This window comes from Salmo salar, chromosome ssa19 (genome assembly GCF_905237065.1).
Source record: "Salmo salar chromosome ssa19, Ssal_v3.1, whole genome shotgun sequence".
Lineage (NCBI taxonomy): Eukaryota > Metazoa > Chordata > Actinopteri > Salmoniformes > Salmonidae > Salmo > Salmo salar.
The window spans coordinates 15,450,390-15,469,967 of record NC_059460.1 but is presented as its reverse complement, the minus strand read 5'-3'; the positions used below and the strand labels follow the sequence as shown (position 1 = coordinate 15,469,967).

Sequence of the window (19,578 nt, the reverse complement as noted above, 5' to 3'; positions counted from 1 at the left end):
ACGAGGTCTCCTTCAGTTAGGGACACAGAGCCTATGCTTTTAGGATTTCCGTGTTGGTGTTCATTTGCAAAGGCTAAATCCCATGTGAGGTTGAATTTTGATGAAAGAAAAGGACTAGTTAAGCATCCTCAGATTAAACGGTTTCATACAAAAACGAGCCAAGTACCAGTTAGAATAGGATAAAGTCATATTTTTTAACATTACTCACGTTTTTATACATTAGAAATAATAAAGAATACAGAAGTAATTATAAACAAATTATAAACAAACACCTGTATTATCTCTCCAACATATTCACCATATTTATCCAAAGTCTGAGGATAAAGTGGAATGAGGAAGGGCACAGACCAGGAATTATAAACAAGAGTGTCACTGTACAGCTAGACACATTCATCTAAAACAATTACCTCTTTGACTCTGGTACTCAGTTAGACAAAGAACTATACTCATGTGTTTAAAAAAAATAACAATTGTGAATGTCAAAAGTGAACTGTAGTCATGAAAGGGCAAGCAGTTGAACTCTCATCATGTTCAAATCTTTATTTCAGAGTGAAACTGAGGGTAGTTCCTCTACCTTCAACTGCATTTTGGGATATTTCAGGACTTTTTGCTGCTGTCTCGATAAAACATATTCTAATACAATATATTCTAATGGATATTCTAGCGCCAGAGAAAATACAGGTGAAAACAAGCACAAAGTAAGCTTCGAAATCATTCATATAAATTATCATGGGTCTACTTAAATCGGAATTATGATGATGCTCTCAATGGTTGCTTCCCAAATGGCACCCTATTCCCTATATAGTGCACTACATTTTACATTGTCTACAGGGATTGTCTACAGCCATTGTCTAGTCTGACATTAAATAACATTACTATGCACTAACTACTTACTTATAGAATAATTGTCTAAGAGGAGCAGGCTTTGGCTTCTCCATGTTTCCCTGACTGGGTGCAAACATGCCACAAGATGGTCATTCGTTTTACTTTTACCTTCAACTGAACTGAGCTTCCTCAGCAGCCTTGTGAAACCAGTCTGATCTTGCAATATCTCAATTAAACAAAACATGAGCACAGCGGTCAGCCTGCTTAACCAGGTTATGTTCTCAAGACATCGATTCAGTAAGCACACTGTGTGTAGACTACAGAGTATGTCACCTCAGATATCTGTATAATAAGCAGAAGAGTAGAACTGTACAGTGGCCACTTTATGTTGCCCATCAACCAGCACCGATTCTCCTTGAGGTCCAGAGACCAAGCTTCCGGCCTTATCCCAAAATTGAAACAATTTATCAATCGTCACTGCTGCATCCCAGGTTTTGACGTGTCATCTTTCATAGCGAGTCTTTTTCAGTCACTCCCCTTCCCCTTGGGGGGCAGGGACTCTCCCAGCCTCGACGAATCTGCCCCAGCCTCCGGTCCAGGCAAGGCAGCAGCAGCACAGCCTTGACCAATAGGACGGTGGCTGGGAGGAGCGAGGCCAGGATAAAGGATGGAGGGGTGTACCACACGTAGTGCTTAGGCTCCACCCACTTCCTCCAGCCGTAGACCAGAGCATGGGCTGTACACAGGACCAGGGCAGCATATCCCAGAGTCCTCTGCAGGATGGAAGGACCAGAAGATAGGTAAACAAAAAGGAGGCCTGTCAACAGCTACTAAGAAAAGACAGACGGACAGACAGACAAACAGGAGAATTGGTAAACAAGGAGACAGTTCCACGGGTACTGCCAAACAGACAGACTGACAGTGAAATTCAGGGTCATTGACACAAACAGAGAAATTGATACTGGAGAGGAAACCCTGACCACTTAAGTCATCGATAGAAAGGCAGACAGACGGGTGGATGGAAGGACATGCAGACAGACATCATTATTTATTTTTCAGGGTCAAAAGATTCACCTGCATCCAGGTGAACTCTCTCCAGTTGAGGGCGTCAGAAATGGAGGGAAGGGAGGAGATGGCTAATAAAGCCAGGAGACCCAAACCCATGATACCCAGGGAGACATAGATCTCCATACGCCACACGTCATCTGCTACCCATGAGTCCTCCTGGTTCTGCTGGACCTGATGGAGAGATTACCATATTATAAATTAAAATGAAGCAGAAAAATGTATCCATGCTTTTGTCACTTCTACATTAGACTACTGCAATGCTCTACTTTCCGGCTACCCGGATAAAGCACTAAATAAACTTCAGTTAATGCTAAACACGGCTGCTAGAATCTTGACTAGAACTAAAAAATGTGATCACATTACTCCAGTGCTAGCCTCTCTACACTGGCTTCCTGTGGTTTTACTGCTAGATTTTACTGCTAACCTAAAAAGCATTACATGGGCTTGCTCCTACCCATCTCTCCGATTTGGTCCTGCCGTACATACCTACAGGTACGCTAAGGTCACAAGACGCAGGCCTCCTTAATTTCCCTCGAATTTCTAAGCAAACAGCTGGAGGCAGGGCTGTCTCCTATAGAGCTCATTTTTTATGGAATGGTCTGCCTATCCATGTGAGAGACACCGACTTGGTCTCAATCTTTAAGTCTTTATTGAAGACTCATCTCTTCAGTAGGTCCTATGATTGAGAGTAGTCTGTCCCAGGATTGTGAAGGTGAACGGAAAGGCACTGGAGCAACGAACCGCCCTTGCTGTCTCTGCCTGGCCGGTTCCCCTCTCTCCACTGGGATTCTCTGCCTCAAACCCTATTACAGGGGCTGAGTCACTGGCTTGCTGATGCTCTTCCATGCCATCCCTAGGAGGGGTGTGTCACTTGATTGTGTTGAGTCACTGACGTGATCTTCCTATGTTGGCAAAGTGGCTGGGGTTATATCCTGCCTGTTTGGCCCTGTCCGGGTGTATCGTCGGACGGGGCCCCAGTGTCTCCCGACCCCTCCTGTCTCAGCCTCCAGTATTTATGCTGCAATAGTTTATGTGTCGGGGGGGGCTAGGGTCAGTCTGTTATATCTGGAGTATTTCTCCTGTCTTATCCGGTGTCCTGTGTGAATTTAGGTATGCTCTCTCTAATTCCCTCTCTTTCTCTCGGAGGACCTGAGCCCTAGGACCATGCCTCAGGACTACCTGGCCTGATGACTCCTTGCTGTCCCCAGTCCACCTGGTCGTGCTGCTGCTCCAGTTTCAACAGTTCTGCCTGCGGCTATGGAACCCTGACCTGTTCACCAGATGTGCTACCTGTCCCAGACCTGCTGTTTTCAACTCTCTAGAGACAGCAGGAGCGGTAGAGATACTCTGAATGATCGGCTATGAAAAGCCAACTAACATTTACTCCTGAGGTGCTGACCTGTTGCACCCTCTACAACTACTGTAATTATTATTATTTGACCATGCTGGTCATTTAAGAACATTTGAACATCTTGGCCATGTTCTGTTATAATCCCCACCTGGCACAGCCAGAAGAGGACTGGCCACCCCTCATAGCCTGGTTCCTCTCTAGGTTTCTTCCTAGGTTCTGGACTTTCTAGGGAGTTTTTCCTAGCCCCCGTGCTTCTACACCTGGTTTTAGGCTGGGTTTCTGTACAGCACTTTGTGACATCAGCTGATGTAAGAAGGGCTTAATAAATACATTTGATTGATTAATCCAATTGTGATTGTCTAAGGTTGCAAAATTCCAGTAACTTTCCCAAAATTCCCATCTATATACACGGTGTACCAGTACCGGGTCGATGTGCAGGGGTACAAGGTAATTGAGGTAGATAATATACATATAGGTAGGGGTAAAGTGACTAGGCAACAGGATAGATAATAAACAGTATCAGCGGCATATGTGATGAGTTAAAAGAGTGCAAAAAGGGTCAATACAGATGGTCTGGGTAGCTACGGTGGCTTGCGAAATTATTCACCCCCTTGGCATTTTTCCTATTTTGTTGCCTTACAACCTGGAATTAACATGGATTTTTTTTTGGGGGGGGGGGTTGTACCATTTGATAAACAGAAAATGCCTACCACTTTGAAAATTAAACTATTTTTTGGTGAAACAAACAAGAAATAAGACTAAAAAACATAACTTGAGCATGCATAACTATTCACCCCCCCCCAAGTCAATACTTTGTAGAGCTACCTTTTGCAGCAATTACAGCTGCAAGTCTCTTGGGGTATGTCTCTATAAACTTGGCACATCTAGCCACTGGGATCTTTGCCCATTCTTCAAGGCAAAACTGCTTCAGCTCCTTCAAGTTGGATGGGTTCTGCTGGTGTACAGCAATCTTTAAGTAATACCACAGATTCTCAATTGGATTGAAGTCTGGGCTTTGACTAGGTCATTCCAAGAGATTTAAATATTTCCCCTTAACAACTCAAGTGTTGCTTTATCAGTATGCTTAGGGTCATTGTCCTGAAGGAAGGTGAACCTCCATCCCAGTCTCAAATCTCTGGAAGACTGAAACAGGTTTCCCTCAAGAATTTCCCTGTATTTAGCGCCATCTATCATTCCTTCAATTCTGACCAGTTTTCCAGTCCCTGCCGATGAAAAACATCCCCACAGCATGATGCTGCCACCACCATGCTTCACTGTGGGGATGGTGTTCTCGGGGTGATGAGAGGTGTTGGGTTTGTGCCAGACATAGCGTTTTCCTTGATGGCCAAAAAGCTACATTTTAGTCTCATCTGACCAGAGTACCTTCTTCCATATGTTTGGGGAGTCTCCCACATGCCTTTTGGCGGACACCAAATGTATTCAGTTATATTTTTCTTTAAGTAACGGCTTTTTTCTGGCCACTCTTCCGTAAAGCCTAGCTCTGTGGAGTGTACGGCTTAAAGTGGTCCTATGGACAGATACTCCAATCTCCACTGTGGAGCTTTGCAGCTCCTTCAGGGTTATCTTTGGTCTCTTTGTTGCCTCTCTGATTTATGCCCTCCTTGCCTGATCCTTGCGTTTTGGTGGGCGGCCCTCTCTTGGTAGGTTTGTTGTGGTGCCATATTCTTTCAATTTTGTAATAATGGATATAATGATGCTCCGTGGGATGTTCAAAGTTTCTGATCTTTTTTTATAACACAACCCTGATCTGTACTTCTCCACAACTTTGTCCCTGACCTGTTTGGAGAGCTCCTTGGTATTCATTGTGCCGCTTGCTTGGTGGTGCTGCAGACTCTGGGGCCTTTCAGAACAGGTACTGAGATCATGTGACAGATCATGTGACACTTGGATTGCACACAGATGGACTTTGTTTAACTAATTATGTGACTTTTGAATGTCATTGGTTGCACCAGATCTTATTTAGGGGCTTCATAGCAAAGGGGGTGAATACATATGCACGCACCACTTTTCCGTTACATTTTTTGAAACATGTTATTTTTTTCATTTCACTTCACCAATTTGGACTCTTTTGTGTATGTCCATTACATGAAATCCAAATAAAAATAAATGTAAATTACAGGTTGTAATGCAACAAAATAGGAAAAACGCCAAGGGGCATGAATACTTTTGCAAGGCACTGTATTTCGTTAACTATTTGAACGTTTTATGGCTTGGTGGTGGAAGCTGTTCAGGGTCCTGTTGGTTCCAGACTTGGTGCATTGGTACCTCTTGCCGTGTGGTAGCAGAGAGAACAGTCTATGTATTGGGTGGCTTGAGTCTATGACAATTTCTAGGGCCTACCTCCGACACCGTATAGAGGTCCTGGATGGCAGGGAGCTCAGCTGACCACCCCTCAGAGCCTGGTTCCTCTTAAGGTTTCTTCCTAGGTTTCCCGCCTATCTAGGGAGTTTTTCCCAGCCACCGTGCTTCTGCATCTGCATTACTTGCTCTTTGGGATTTTAGGCTGGGTATCAGTATAAGCACTGTGACAACTGTTGATGTAAATAAGGGCCTCATAAAATACTTTTGATTGATAAATATGGCGTATATTCAGTCAAATAAGCATTTCACATGCACATATCAAAGTGACATCTGACAACTATGCCTGATTGTGAACTGGCACATTGGGATGAGCAACAGTCAATATAAAATTCTCTTTCAGTAATATCTGTTCTTCATATTCACATTAGATTCCATACTGAGAAAAGTACACAACGATCAGGTTGTTCTGTTTATTCTGGCCGGCCTACAGCACATACCAAAACTCCCACACCTCAATACCAACAGAAACCTGGCACCGTAATTTGTCATGTAAGAATTGGTTTACCCTGTCATGAAATGTTATACCAATATACAACCCTCTCTCTCTTTCTACCTCTCTCTATTTCTACCTCTCTCTATTTCACCTGCTGCCTTGACCTCAATGCTTGGCTATGAAAAGCCAACTGACATTTACTCCTGAGGTGATGACCTGTTGCACCCTCTATATCTACTGTGATTATTATTTGACCCTGCTGGTCATCTATGAATGTTTGAACATCTTGAGGAACGATCTAGCCTAAATGGTCACGTAACCTTATAATCTCCACCCAGCACAGCCAGAAGAGGACTGGCCAACCCCTCGGAGCCTGGTCCATCTCTAGGTTTCTGCTTAGGTTCCTGCCTTTCGGTTGGGTTAAATGCGGAAGACACATTTCAGTTGAATATATTCAGTTGGACAACTGACTAGGTATCCCCCTTTCTCTTTCCAGGTAGTTTTTCCCCAGCCACCGTGCTTCTACATCTGCCTTGTTTACTCTTTGGGGTTTTAGGCTGGGTACCTGTATAAGCACTTTGTGACAATTGTTGATGTAAAAAGTCATTTATAAAATACATTTGATTGATTGAGTTTGCTTGAATATATGCCATATTGTTGAAATAAGCAGCCTTCTGTTCATCATAGTATAAAACACATCTCAACAGTTATACAAAGAAATGCAATTTTCAGATTTTTGAAACAAGCCTGGTCTAGCCAGTAGCCATCTACCTGTTGGTAAGCCCAGTTGAGCAGCTTGTATCTGTAGGAGCGTCTCATAGGGTAACAGAGGCTGTAGATAGCATGGAGTGCTGCTAGGAAGAAAGCTAGCAGGCCCAGCTGTTTCCTCATAGACATCCACCTCTCCAACCAGCCTGGGAAACTGCTGTACTTGGTACCTGACAGAGGGATGATTGTGTGTGAGAGAGAGAGGGGGGGGGGGATTAGTAGTGCTTCTCAACACATTTTTAAAATGGCTGACAAACTGTCAGGCTACAAAAGGCTTACAGTTGTCTGGGAAAGTTGTTTTTACGTGGTGGATCTACTACTCGTCTCCCTGGCAGAAGAACCTCAAGATAACGTGTGTCATCATGTCAAAACCAACACCCTACCTCTGGTTTGACACCATGTTGCCACATCCTGGCTGTCTGGCTCTCACTGGAACCCTAATATAGACTAACTTCAGTACTTTTCATATGATCCATTGACCTTTATTGTAGAGAAACCGACGCCCCAAAAAATCCAATGTGTTATCCTATCTATGAAGCTTGCTTCCATTGTGGCTGGCTGCATATTTTCAACCCCCTGCAATTACATTGCACTGAGGAAACCTCAACCTATATTTATACACTGCAAGGCTCCAATTACCCTTATGAATAGTGACTGGACAGAGAGAGAGATGAAGAGGGGGAGGGGAGATTGAGGGGAAGGGTCAGACAAGGATGGGGGGAAGGGGGGTAGTAAGGTCAAACAGGATTTTTTTTTGGACTAGGGTGTTGGTGTTGACCCAATGATACACAATATGTTGAGGTTCTTCTGCCAGGCAGACAAGAGTAGACCTTCCTGCAGGGAAAGACAACCTTGGGCTAATTCATAACTATAAATAGGATTTCATTTATTCTCTAAACTTAAATAAATAAGTAAATAAATCCACTGACTGCGCTTATGCAAACTGTGTGTCTCACTGCACTGATTTCATGTCAGTGTGTATTTGTGGGAGTATGTGTACAACTGTGCACTCCAATGACTTTCAAATTAAATTGTTTGTGGTAGTAGGCCTAATCGCGCATTTCCACTGACAATTCACTTTTTAAATGTTCAGTTTCCATCTATGCAGGCCAGCACCCGTGTCTCATGGCTCCGGCAGACCTGCTCTACCTTCTATGACATCTGGTGTGGCTCAGTTGGTAGAGCATGGCAATTGTAACGCCAGGGTTGTGAGTTCAATTCCTGTGGGGGACCAGTACAAACAAAATATTAAAATGTGTCCACTCATTACTGTACGTTGCTCTGGATAAGAGTATCTAGAAAATGTAAACGCTTGTTTGGATTTTTATTTTGTGTGTGTATTGTGTTTTAATTTGTTTTATGTCTAGGTATTACTGTACTGTTGGAGCTAGAAAAAAAGCATTTAGCTGCACCTGTGATAACATCTTCAAATCTGTGTTCACGACAAATAAACTTCGATTTCAACTGTTCATATGTAATTTACATAACAATTGCTAAGTATAAACTTTAACACCTCACAAAGCAACAGTTTTGAATAAAGGTTAAATAAAGGTAAGAACAAATTCAGTTAAGAACAAATTCTTATTTTCAATGACGGCCTAGGAACAGTGGGTTAACAGCCTTGTTCAGGGGCAGAACGACAGATTTGTACCTTGTCAGCTCGGGGATTTGAACTTGCAACCTTTCGGTTACTAGTCCAACACTCTAACCACTAGGCTACGCTGCTGCCCCATGATGCAGAGGTTGTTGATTCTGCTCGCCATAGGTCTTTAGTGGCACTCTTGATATAATAACACTAGAGGTAACATTAACATAACACATTGGCGGCCCAGTGGTGTGGGGGGAAAGGCATCAGTATGCTTTGGTTGGCGGCTAGCCGAAGTTGGCTTGGCGAACTGAACGAGTGTGCTCGCATACTCCTTTAAAAAGACCTTGGCTTGAAAAACGTGAAAAAAGCAGCAATAGTTTGTCCATTTTGAGATGCCGTAGCCAGACTATTCCTCAAAAGAGTGAGAAGGAATCTAAGATAACAAAAAAAATCTGTCATTAATTTTGACGTTTTTGCAGAGGAGCTCTTAATCGTGCAATTTCACATCTAAGATGTTTGGTACATTGTTTCACAACGAAAAAATGTGAATGACAACTAAGACTTTATTGAAGAATCTCTACTCTTGACCAATCATCGATGAAGGGGCGTAGACTTTGACTTGCCTCCAGAAAACAGGTTGTGTGCCATAACAGCCAACAATAAGTCCAAACGAACAGAAACGTCACAAAATGCCATCATAATATATGCACAAACTCTTCCGAACTGTTTCGGCTGGGAAGTATGCGGGCGCAAACTGTCAGGCTACAAAAGGCTTACAGTTGTCTGGGAAAGTAGTTTTTACGTGGTGGATCTACTACTCGTCTCCCTGGCAGAAGAACCTCAAGATAATGTGTGTCATGTCAAAACAAACACCCTAGCTCTGGTTTGACACTATGTTGCCACATCCTGGCTGTCTGGCTCTCACTGGAACCCTAATATAGACTAACTTCAGTACTTTTCATATGATCCATTGACCTTTATCGTAGAGAAACCGACACCCCCAAAAAATCCAATGTGTTATCCTATCTATGAAGCTTGCTTCCATTGTGGCTGGCTGCATATTTTCAACCCCCTGCAATTACATTGCACTGAGGAAACCTCAACCTATATTTATACACTGCATGGCTCCAATTACCCTTACGAATAGTGACTGGACAGAGAGAGAGATGAAGAGGGGGAGGGGAGATTGAGGGGAAGGGTCAGACAAGGATGGGGGGGAGGGGGGTAGTAAGGTCAAACGGGATTTGTTTTTGGACTAGGGTGTTGGTGTTGACCCAATGATACAGAATATGTTGAGGTTCTTCTGCCAGGCAGACAAGAGTAGACCTTCCTGCAGGGAAAGTCAACCTTGGGCTAATTCATAACTATAAATAGGATTTCAACGACAAAATGTGAATGACAACTAAGACTTTATTGAAGAATCTCTACTCTTGACCAATCATCGATGAAGGGGCGTAGACTTCGGCTTGCCTCCAGAAAACAGGTTGTGTGCCAGAACAGCCAACATAAGTCCAAAACAAACAGAAACGTCACAAAATGCCATCATAATATATGCACAAACTCTTCTGAACTGTTTCGGCTGGGAAGTATGCGGACGCCTTAAGTCTCAAAGGAAAAACACCACGTGTAGCCCTTAGCAATGGGCAAATTTAAGTGTAGGACTTTGAGCACACTTAGGTGTATATGTCTGTGCTTGCCTGCATGTTTGTGTGTGTCTGTGCCCATGCCTACGAGTGTGTGTGTGTCCCCCTGCCTTCATACATACAGTATGTGTATGCGTGTGTAGCCTACCTCTGTGCAGCTGTAGCAGGGCAGCCAGTAGCCCAGGCAGATAGACCAGAGCAAGCAGAGATATGGCCGTCCATGGCAGGGTCTTATTCATCACCAGTATAGGGATCTTATAGAAGTCACTCCTGCTCTGAGACACAAAGGGCTGCAGCACATCCCTCATAAAAGTGTACAGGAAGGTCAGCGCCATCAAGATGGCCATCAGTTTGAGGGGTAGGTGCCACTGGGGGAAGAGGGGCATCTCTTCTAAACAGATGCTGGAGGGAAACTCAAACTCCTCCAGGGCGAAGGAGACCAGCAGAGGGCGATGTTTAGGATGTTTAGCCCTGTTCAATAACAGAGCCTCCTGGTCCTCGGAGGCCTTTGGGAAGAGAGGAGACGTCACGTTTGAGTGATGCGCATGTATTCCCCAACCAGAAATCTCTGTAGAACAATAGCTAACACTAAAGTCGGAACCTTGACAAACTTAACAGTGAGTGAGTGATGACCATGAAAACAACCATAGCTATGTTCAACAGGTATATTATTCTTCTGGCTTTATCTAGCTCTATTTGTGATATTTTACCTTACGTCGCTGGCTTGCTATGTAATCAATCCTCTGATGACATCTGTAATATTGTAGACAATAACCATTTCATTACGGATTTTTTAACTGTCATGAGCTGCATTTGAAGTTGCATGTGATCGTATCCACTGCTAGGGAAACAAAGAGATTTCTGATTCTGGGAAATGGCCCGGGAAATGTGTCTATAAGCTTCCTCTTCTAAAGCACAGTAATACTACAGCAATGTATGGCCGGCATACAACTAACTGACTATATAGTTGGTTTTCTGTGGGGGTAGCTTAAATGCAAACAAACGGTTCACATTCTGAGTCACAACCAGTTGAAATGACTAATAACAGCAACAGGGTAAGCAAGACAACTTTTAATTAAACAACGGCCCCTATTCACACGGCATATTTCCCCTCGGGAAATGATTTCCTACTCACCAGAGAGCTTAGCCTGATTCACTGACATGGGCAATGGGTGTGTTTTACCTTGTGTACCAGGTGTGGTTTGTCCACTGGGTCCATTATAGCTAGCTCTTGCCATGTGTCTTGGTCCTCCACCACAGTGGTCTGTGAATCTGCTTGTCTTTTCTCCATCATTTCAGAGACTGGGCAGACAGGAACAGAGACATCATGCCTTCACCATAGATTAAGGCATTTCAACATCCTGGAATTACACGTCTGGAAACACCCTTGGTAGTTCCTCTTAATTGTAGTGCATAGTTTGGCTAATACTCCTATAGAGTTGACTATGTGGTCTTACTGATCAATAGAACATTATTAAAAACAAGAAACTACATTTTAAGTGAGAATAGGCATTGGTCTGAAGCCAAAAATAGTCAAATTCACATGTGCACCACAATGCTCAACCAAGGTTTTCCAGCACATAGCTTTGACCTACTAAAGTAGCTATGTTGGTACTGTACTTCAAACTATTGGTAGGCAGGTTGCTTAGGATTCAAACAGCTTAATTCATACTCTTAGAGGAGGTGCTTCCACAATAATGTGAGTTGTACCGCATGTGGTGCATTTCCTTAAACCTTTAATTTAGCAAAAAAAAATCATAACATCCTTTTTTTGGTCACTAGGCACCCAACATAAACACAGGTGGTGGTGTGTTGGACACAGTAGCTCAGATTGATAGAGCCTGTCTGCATTTCTGATTTCTGTAACTGTTAACTTATCTGTGTAATATTGACATAAGCTCATTGATCAGCACAGTAATTGATAAAACAGGACCACGTTTCAAATATGGTCCTGTTTTATCAATTGCTTTGCTGATCAATGGACAGTTCATTGCCTCTGTCAAAATAATGTGTAGCTTAATGTTTTATTTATACTTGTTAGTTTAGGATTCAACCATTTACTATATGCAGTTCAACGTATGTAATTTACTGTTTCTTAACAAAACAATTTGTTTTCTTGGCTACGGTTTGTGTTGTGGTCTTGGATGTTCTTAGTCAAGGAAATATAGCATAGCTAACTGCAGTGTTTGTCTAGTCTGAAATCTGGCTACCTACGTGATCAGCGTGGCAGTTTCACAAATATTGGTGGTTTTAAACTTAACGTAACTAATGTTAACGAACTAGTTAAGTTGTGTGTAAGAAAGTATAATATATTGTGGTGCATGAACTGGCCATACACGTTAGCTAACGTTAGTCTTACGTTGGCTAAGGTTACTTAGCTAGCTAAAGTTAATTGGATATCATAGCAGCCAAGGACGTTCGCTAGTTTATTTGTGCTCCGATTATACGCAAGTGTCTACATCAGCAGTTTCCCCTTGATGACTTCAGCCTTATGCGAGAAAAACCTTACTTGTAAAAATATAGATAGCTAGCTTTCCTCGCTTGTTGGTTAGCTAACCAGCCAACATTAGCGCTCATATGATTGGTATAACGCTAACGTTGGCTAGTTACCTAGCTAATCAAAACAATCGCATTCATTGGCTAGCTACCTTTATTTGCCTGTTTGTTAGCTAGTTTACAGCTGACTGGTGTTTGCTAGACTTTGTAGCTAGTTAACTACCTAGATAATCAAAATATCGGTTTGCATGTATTGGTTAACCTCAGCTTGAATACCACAATGTAGCGATCTATATACAGTAGCCTAAGTTGTTCGCAAACACTTAAGACTGGCAGCGTGGGGCAAGCAGCTGTGTTGTTATCGCGCAACCGACTTGGTGTTAGAACTCTTGAGTTTCAGCAAAAAAAAAAATAATCGTTTTGTCAGAAATGTTACAAAAAAAGAAGGTAGCAGCACATCGTTGTTTCTTAACTGACGGAAATGTGCACGTGAAAGCGATACATTATACATGTTATAAAAAAAACTAAAAAAACTGTTGCACCTACAAATTTTGTCAATCCGGTATTTTTTAATTGAATGGTCACTTTATGGACTCTATATTCTTGTTTTAATTTGAGCTAGGTAGGCGCAATAAATACTCTTAAAACTCAATTGCTAAAGACTATAAAAAAAATGTGACGGACGTGAAATCTATGAATAATTAGCCTGTTCCAATCAAACTCTCCTGGGTTTAATTCCCAAAATGGAATGTGAAGAACTCGAGATCTGAGAGCAGAATCCACATGACTTCTATTCCCACGGCATTAAACCGAAACCATTAATACCCGAGGATTAAAAAAACAGGACTGGCAAAATGTAACACAATAACATAATTGTGACAGAAATAGAATAGGAAGAAAAACAGTATTACATTTGTAGCCTAGTATAGTGCAGTGTAGCCTACTAAAGTAGAAAGCAAATATGGAAATGTGATACCTGTATAAATGTTTTATTGGTTTACTTGAAGATTTCGTTGTTGTAACTTTTTTTTTTAAGTGTCTATAAAATCCTTACCAGAGAACATATGCGCAAATAGCATTAGTAAAAGCAAACAATGGCATAAATGTGGACAATCTGTCAACCTATTGTATGTGTGTTATGTCAGTGACTTACTGGAAGTTTAGGTCATCTGTACAAATATTTATCCTGCCGATGGACGGGTCCAAAGGGATGAAAGTTGTGGGGGAAACTGCGCGCTGCGTGAACAACTCTCAACACGCGTGGAGGACACGGGGCTCGTTTATATTATGAAGAGAAGTGTTCAGTCCTCGACGAGCTCGCGGCTCGGACTACATCTATTTAAAAGCTCCACAACCTACGTGCCTTCAAAATGATGCGGACGTGGGGCATTGAGCGTTCTGTAGTGAAAGGACCGCGGCAAGGAGGGGGTCTGGCAAATTCTGTCCACGGATTGGAAGTTGGATTTGGAAGGGGCGTGATCTATTACACACCTCTGGACAAGGATAGGTAAGTACGCCCGTGAGGCGGAGTTAATACGACTTTTCGGGGCGGGTCTCGGATACAAATCACAGCCACACTTTTGAATGGTGTGTCCTCGTGAACGATACAGGAAGGATTGTCTGTAGCCTACTGTGGACTACACTACTCTTTTTTTTCTGTAATATTTAGTTATTTCTAGAAGACATGGGCAAACATGAGCAACGAACACATACAGACACCTCTAGCGATCAAATAAGTTATATTCTATTCTAAAGACTGAGTTAACCAATATAAAAATGTGATTTTATTTGCAACAACAAAAAAGCTTTCAACAACCACACTGTATCTTGAATGTCCGATTTATCCTCTTACAACAACTTTAAATAACGTTTTTCTCTCCTTTTTGGAGAGTCTCCAATTCATTATTGAACCCTGAACATGCACGTGCCTGGAATGTATGGCTGTAATGTATGTTCATTGATGAAGCAGTTTACAATTTCACAAGTTCACAGTGGATGCTTTCATTTCAATGACCCATAGATGTCTCTCTAGTCTTGTCCTCTGTAGCTCTGTCTCTGCTCTGTAGAATGATGGATCTTTTTTCTAAAGTTAATTGAATTTAGGCTGTTTCCTTTCCTCCTAACGCACATGACCATCCTGTGATTTTCTATCCGTCTCCCAAAACAGGCCTCAGAACTTTGTTGTTGGTGTTGTGAATGTGTTACTTGGATACTGCTTCAAAAAATATTACTTTTCACAAGATGCATTTGACAGGGTGGATCCTTTCGGTGGCTCTAGTTTTTGGGACCTCAAATCTCAAGATCATATCCGCGGGACCGCTCCATGCACAATGCAAAGTAGAATGGTAAGCTACTGTTTGACCATTACTATGCTATGACTATATGTCTATGTTTTGACCAGATGGTGCGTGCTGTTTTTACTGTGCTGGTTGTTTTAAAAACAAATTGTTGCTGTTGTTCACTCTTGCTGTTTTATGGTCTGACCCATACCCGAGTGGCGCAGCGGTCTAAGGCACTGCTAGAGGTGTTATTACAGACCCTGGTTCGATTCCAGGCTGTATCACAACCGGCTGTGATTGGGAGTCCCATAGGGCGGCGCACAATTGGCTCAGCGTTGTTAGGGTTTGTCCGGGGTGGGCTGTCATTGTAAATAAGAATTTGTTCTTAACTGACTTGCCTAGTTAAATAAAATAAATACAAACATATGATCTCATGGACATTCCCCTCATGATGACTAATCATTTATTATAGCTCTCTGTGCAAAATGGCTCCAAATAAAAATCAATAACTTTACATAGTGCTGATTTATTACAACCACTTGTTAATTTAATTAGCAGTTCTGTTAGGCCCAGTTGAACACTACCCTCTGTATCCACAAGATGGTGCCAGTACCATTTTACCTGAAATGACTGTGGTGGATACTAGTAATGAGTAGCCTCGGGGCCCAGGCTTCTCAACTAGACAAGCTGATGGCCCGACGAGACTAAGTATTAAGCCCTGTCATCGATGTGTTTCTATGTTCTGGGTCCTACTACAGGTACTTTGGGATCCCCTGTAGACAGGTCTATGAAGGTCTGGTCACTCAGATCAAGCAGTGGAGGACCATGTCCAGCTGTGCGATGGGGGGACAGAGGTGCCTCTACAAGGTATGGTGTATGTGTGTTTGTGTGTTTTTATATCGTATAATTACTTGTGTGTGTTGCAAACGAAGAGTATATTACTGGTAACTTTCAAAGTTGAAACGTTCAAGCCTTTTATGGAATTTTCAAAACATGTAAAATATATAAAATCATAAATTGAGATGATTTTAATATAAAACATTGTAACAAAGCTTTAAAACATTATCCTAAATCAGTGAAGGCTGCTGAGGGGAGAACGGCTCATAATAATGGCCAGAACGGAGCAAATGGAATGGCATCAAACAACTTGAAACCGTGTGTTAGCTGTATTTGATACCATTCCACTGATTCCGCTCCCGTCATTACCACGAGCCCGTTCTCCCCAATTAAGGTGCCACCAACCGCATGTGACCTAAATATATTCAATCAACTTAGGGAATACCGTTGGTGTTTAATGTGAGGGTTTCACCATGAATTATCCTTTATATTTTTACTCAACTTTATTTACTCTGTCTATATGTGATTGTTGTAAATGTTTTGGTGCCAAACTAGTGGCAGTTGTCAAAAAAGTAAATTGTTGGAAAAGTTGCAGAGTTAATTGGAAATTATGTAATTGTTGTTTAGATGCTTTTTAAAATGAATTTAGCTGTTTTCTCTTGAATTCATATTTTATATGAATATATATTTTCAGTTATTTAAGTATAAATTGCCAAAGTTACCATAGATTGCCATAGATTACCTGTTAATTACCAAAATGAGAGAAAATTCCAGTAACTTTGATAAAATACTGGTAGTTTTACAACCCTATGTGTGTCTCTCTCTCTCTCTCTCTCTCTCTCTCTCTCTCTCTCTCTCTCTCTCTTTCTCTTTATCTCTTTCTGTTTATCTCTTTCTGTTTATCTCTTTCTCTCTGCTCCCCAGCTCCAGGCAGCCTCTATCCACTTCATAGCAGCCAAACACACCACACCATTTAAGAAGTCTGTCGATGACCTGACGTTCCGTCTGGTCTCCTTTGAGTTCTTCACCCACTGTCACGTCTCGGTAGGAGGGATATTCTCTGATCCTGTCGTCACTTCTATACATCCATATGACATATAAGGACAATAATATAATGTGTAGGCCTATTTAGGGATCACATCTTTTTTCGTGGGTTATCTGCAGCTAACACTACAGTAACATGTTTCAGGTCTTAAACACTTCTAACCAGAGCCATTCTTTCTCTGCAGGCCATGTCTGTCTCAGAGAGCTGGTATGCCATTAGAGATCACGGCACAAACTACTGCAACCTCTATAATCTCATGGAAGGTGAGATGGTTAACTCCAATACATATATAGGATCATCTGCACATGAATTATAAAATGTTGTCACTAATTGTTCTCCTTGTAATTAAAACAGGAAGTGGCCTTACAGACGCCCCTGGATGCAAAGAGATAACAAGTGACTTCCTGTGTACCCAGCGATCTTCTGCTGACTGCACTGTATACTGACACCATGATGGCCCATGGTTAATATTGCACGGTGACAGCTTGCTCACCATCAGATCGTTCCTCATCATTTGATAGTGTTAGCAGCACCGTATTTTATACACACACTGCTTTTGTTTTTTTCAAGGTCTTCTTTTTTATTTGATCTTTAATTATTATGCTGTATCTTTTTATCCTTGTTATTTTTTACATTTTGATTAAAATCATTGTTATTGTACGGTAACTGCCCATCTTGTAATGAAGCAATGAAGTCAAAACGTTCAAGTAAGGAGTAGTGGGGTAAAAGTTTCATCTGTAAGGTCTTTCCTGCTGTCTCAAGCTGGGCGAAAACTTAGTTGTAAATATAGCTCTCCTTTCATTCTATACCTCTGAGGTGAGTCGTGGTCTGAGGAGGGGCATCGTTCTTTTTGACACCTAAACCAGTTTTCCTCTTAAAAGCAATGGTGCCGGGGTAAAAAAACCACAGTGAGCTATGTGAATTGCAGGGCAGGTTTTTATTAGCACAGCAATATGGTCAGCTGGGCTTTGCCATCCATCACAGCGAAGGCTTTTCAGATCACTGCTAGAAGACACTTTGCCACGGACATCAATGTCTATGGCTGTATCCCAAATGTCAGCGTATTCCCTATATAGTGCACTAGTTTTGACATAGGCCCACAGGGTGCACTTTATAGGTATAGGGTGCCATTTGGGAGTTAGACAATCTATGCTTTAGTTTAGCCAGATAGCTTTCCTCTCTTGCCAATAGGTGGCAGTGTCTGCAAGCTCCTTTGTCTTGTTACGGTTATCTGCACAAATTGACTTTTATTATCATTAAACCACAGCAATTCCAATATTTCAAAGAAAAGGTGTATGCATTTCACTATGGATAGAGAAAGTGGGCTAGGAAGAGAGCAGGCATTGCATAAAGGCTATTGCTTTGATACTTCATTTTTCCAGCACATACGAGCCACCACGCTTCACAGCTTAAAGGCATAGATTTCCCTGCTTTCTGAAGAAGTGTAACATAACCGAATGATGGGTGCTCAAAGAGATCAACGAATTGTTTAATTCTGATAGTAAGTAGACTATTATTTTCTGTGAATATGTTATCCAATATAATGATTGAATTGAAATAGCTCTTCAACTAACACTTACACTACGGTAATATCAGGGCTTAAATTGGGATAGTGGTCGTGGAACTGACTTCAAAATGGATAGGCTCTGAAAGATCATTTTTAATTGACAGTTTTATGTCCATCTGACAGTTAGCATTGGCTCCGTCCTGTCCTCCATCCAAATGTGGATGAATGCTGTTCCACTTCATTCCATCCAGTCCAATTTAACAGCTGTTTATTTAACATGTATGTTGTAACACATGAAAATAGTTTTTGTTTTAGGCGTGTCAAGTTACAGATATTTTGAAAGCATGGCCAAACTCTCGTTCACTATGTTTTTTGGAAAAAGGATGTATTACGACTTCTTCCCTGTGGCATCAGTATTTTGGAGTGCATATGATCCTATGCTGTGTGCATGGCTTCATGCGTATGTGGTTGTATGTGCCCTTACCTCCCTTTCAACGGGTGCTTTATATGGTTAGACAGGACAGGCCCATGACAGTGCATCCCCTTTCCTGCCCACATAACACAAACAGTGTTGAATTCCCTCTTATTAAAACTGAAAGACCCAAAAAATCATAGCCTGGAATCTAAACTGATATGCTCAATTTCATTAAAACAGAGCATATCAGTTTGGATTCCAAGCTATCAAAATTCTGCCCAAACCAATGATTTTGTCAAGGGGCCCCAGGGCCATCAGGGGCCTTATAGCACCAGGCAGACATCTGAGACAGGGACTATGTCCGAAATGACATATAGTGCACACATTTTGACGAGAGCCCTATGGGCCCTGATCAAAAGTATTGCACTACATAGGGAATAGGGTGCCATTTGGAAGGAAGCCTTGACAAGGTCCGGGGTGGCAGGGGGACAAGGTAATCACAGGCTGTGTATTGAACAATATTGAGAAGCACAACAATACCATCTATAAATCACCATTGAGAGTATGAGAGCTATGCTGAGTACAGGATCTCAAGGACAAAACAGGCTGTCCCCTCTAGCCGGAAGGGAACCAACCTTGTAAAAAGTGTCTGCTCGCTTTATACAAGGCAGTGTTATTGTTGTGGACTGTAGCCCGCAGACCACCTTGCCTTAATGGTTAAACTGTTAGGATTTGTTTTGGTGTAATTCACAATTAAATATAGTTGATGCATAATGTTTTACAGTATATGAAGAGAACTAGGTTTCTTTGACAAACTGTTGGCTCAAAGTAAGAAAGGACCTAACATGACACAAGCTAATAGTAATTAGCGAATGTGTCTCTCTGTATTATACACATTTACACACAACACATCCCTATAGGAGTCTAAGCAGCAGAGATCT

The 19,578-nt window shown here is 41.9% G+C and overlaps 2 protein-coding genes across 5 annotated transcripts; one reads left to right on the top strand and one right to left on the bottom strand.

The window, feature by feature from the left end:
• Positions 1–514: 514 nt before the first annotated feature.
• LOC106578523 (metalloreductase STEAP1) lies at positions 515–13,967 on the bottom strand. Of its 4 annotated transcripts, XM_045702127.1 has the most exons (7): positions 13,708–13,926; positions 11,242–11,360; positions 10,769–10,811; positions 10,207–10,564; positions 6,831–6,997; positions 1,900–2,064; positions 515–1,652 (listed from the first exon to the last, which is right to left on the bottom strand). In XM_045702127.1, exons 4-7 carry the CDS (start codon positions 10,442–10,444, stop codon positions 1,335–1,337), a joined length of 888 nt encoding a protein of 295 aa, XP_045558083.1. In that variant the 5' UTR covers positions 10,445–10,564; positions 10,769–10,811; positions 11,242–11,360; positions 13,708–13,926; the 3' UTR covers positions 515–1,334. The 4 variants fall into 4 exon arrangements, with proteins under 4 accessions (XP_045558083.1, XP_014012897.1, XP_014012898.1 ...); XM_014157422.2 differs by lacking the exon at positions 10,769–10,811 and having other exon boundaries at positions 13,708–13,967; XM_014157423.2 differs by lacking the exon at positions 10,769–10,811 and having other exon boundaries at positions 515–1,598; positions 13,708–13,967.
• LOC123728991 (uncharacterized) lies at positions 13,960–18,895 on the top strand. Its single transcript, XM_045702128.1, has 5 exons — positions 13,960–14,899; positions 15,592–15,700; positions 16,595–16,714; positions 16,900–16,978; positions 17,070–18,895. Exons 1-5 carry the CDS (start codon positions 14,751–14,753, stop codon positions 17,159–17,161), a joined length of 549 nt encoding a protein of 182 aa, XP_045558084.1. The 5' UTR covers positions 13,960–14,750; the 3' UTR covers positions 17,162–18,895.
• The last annotated feature ends 683 nt before the right edge of the window (positions 18,896–19,578 follow it).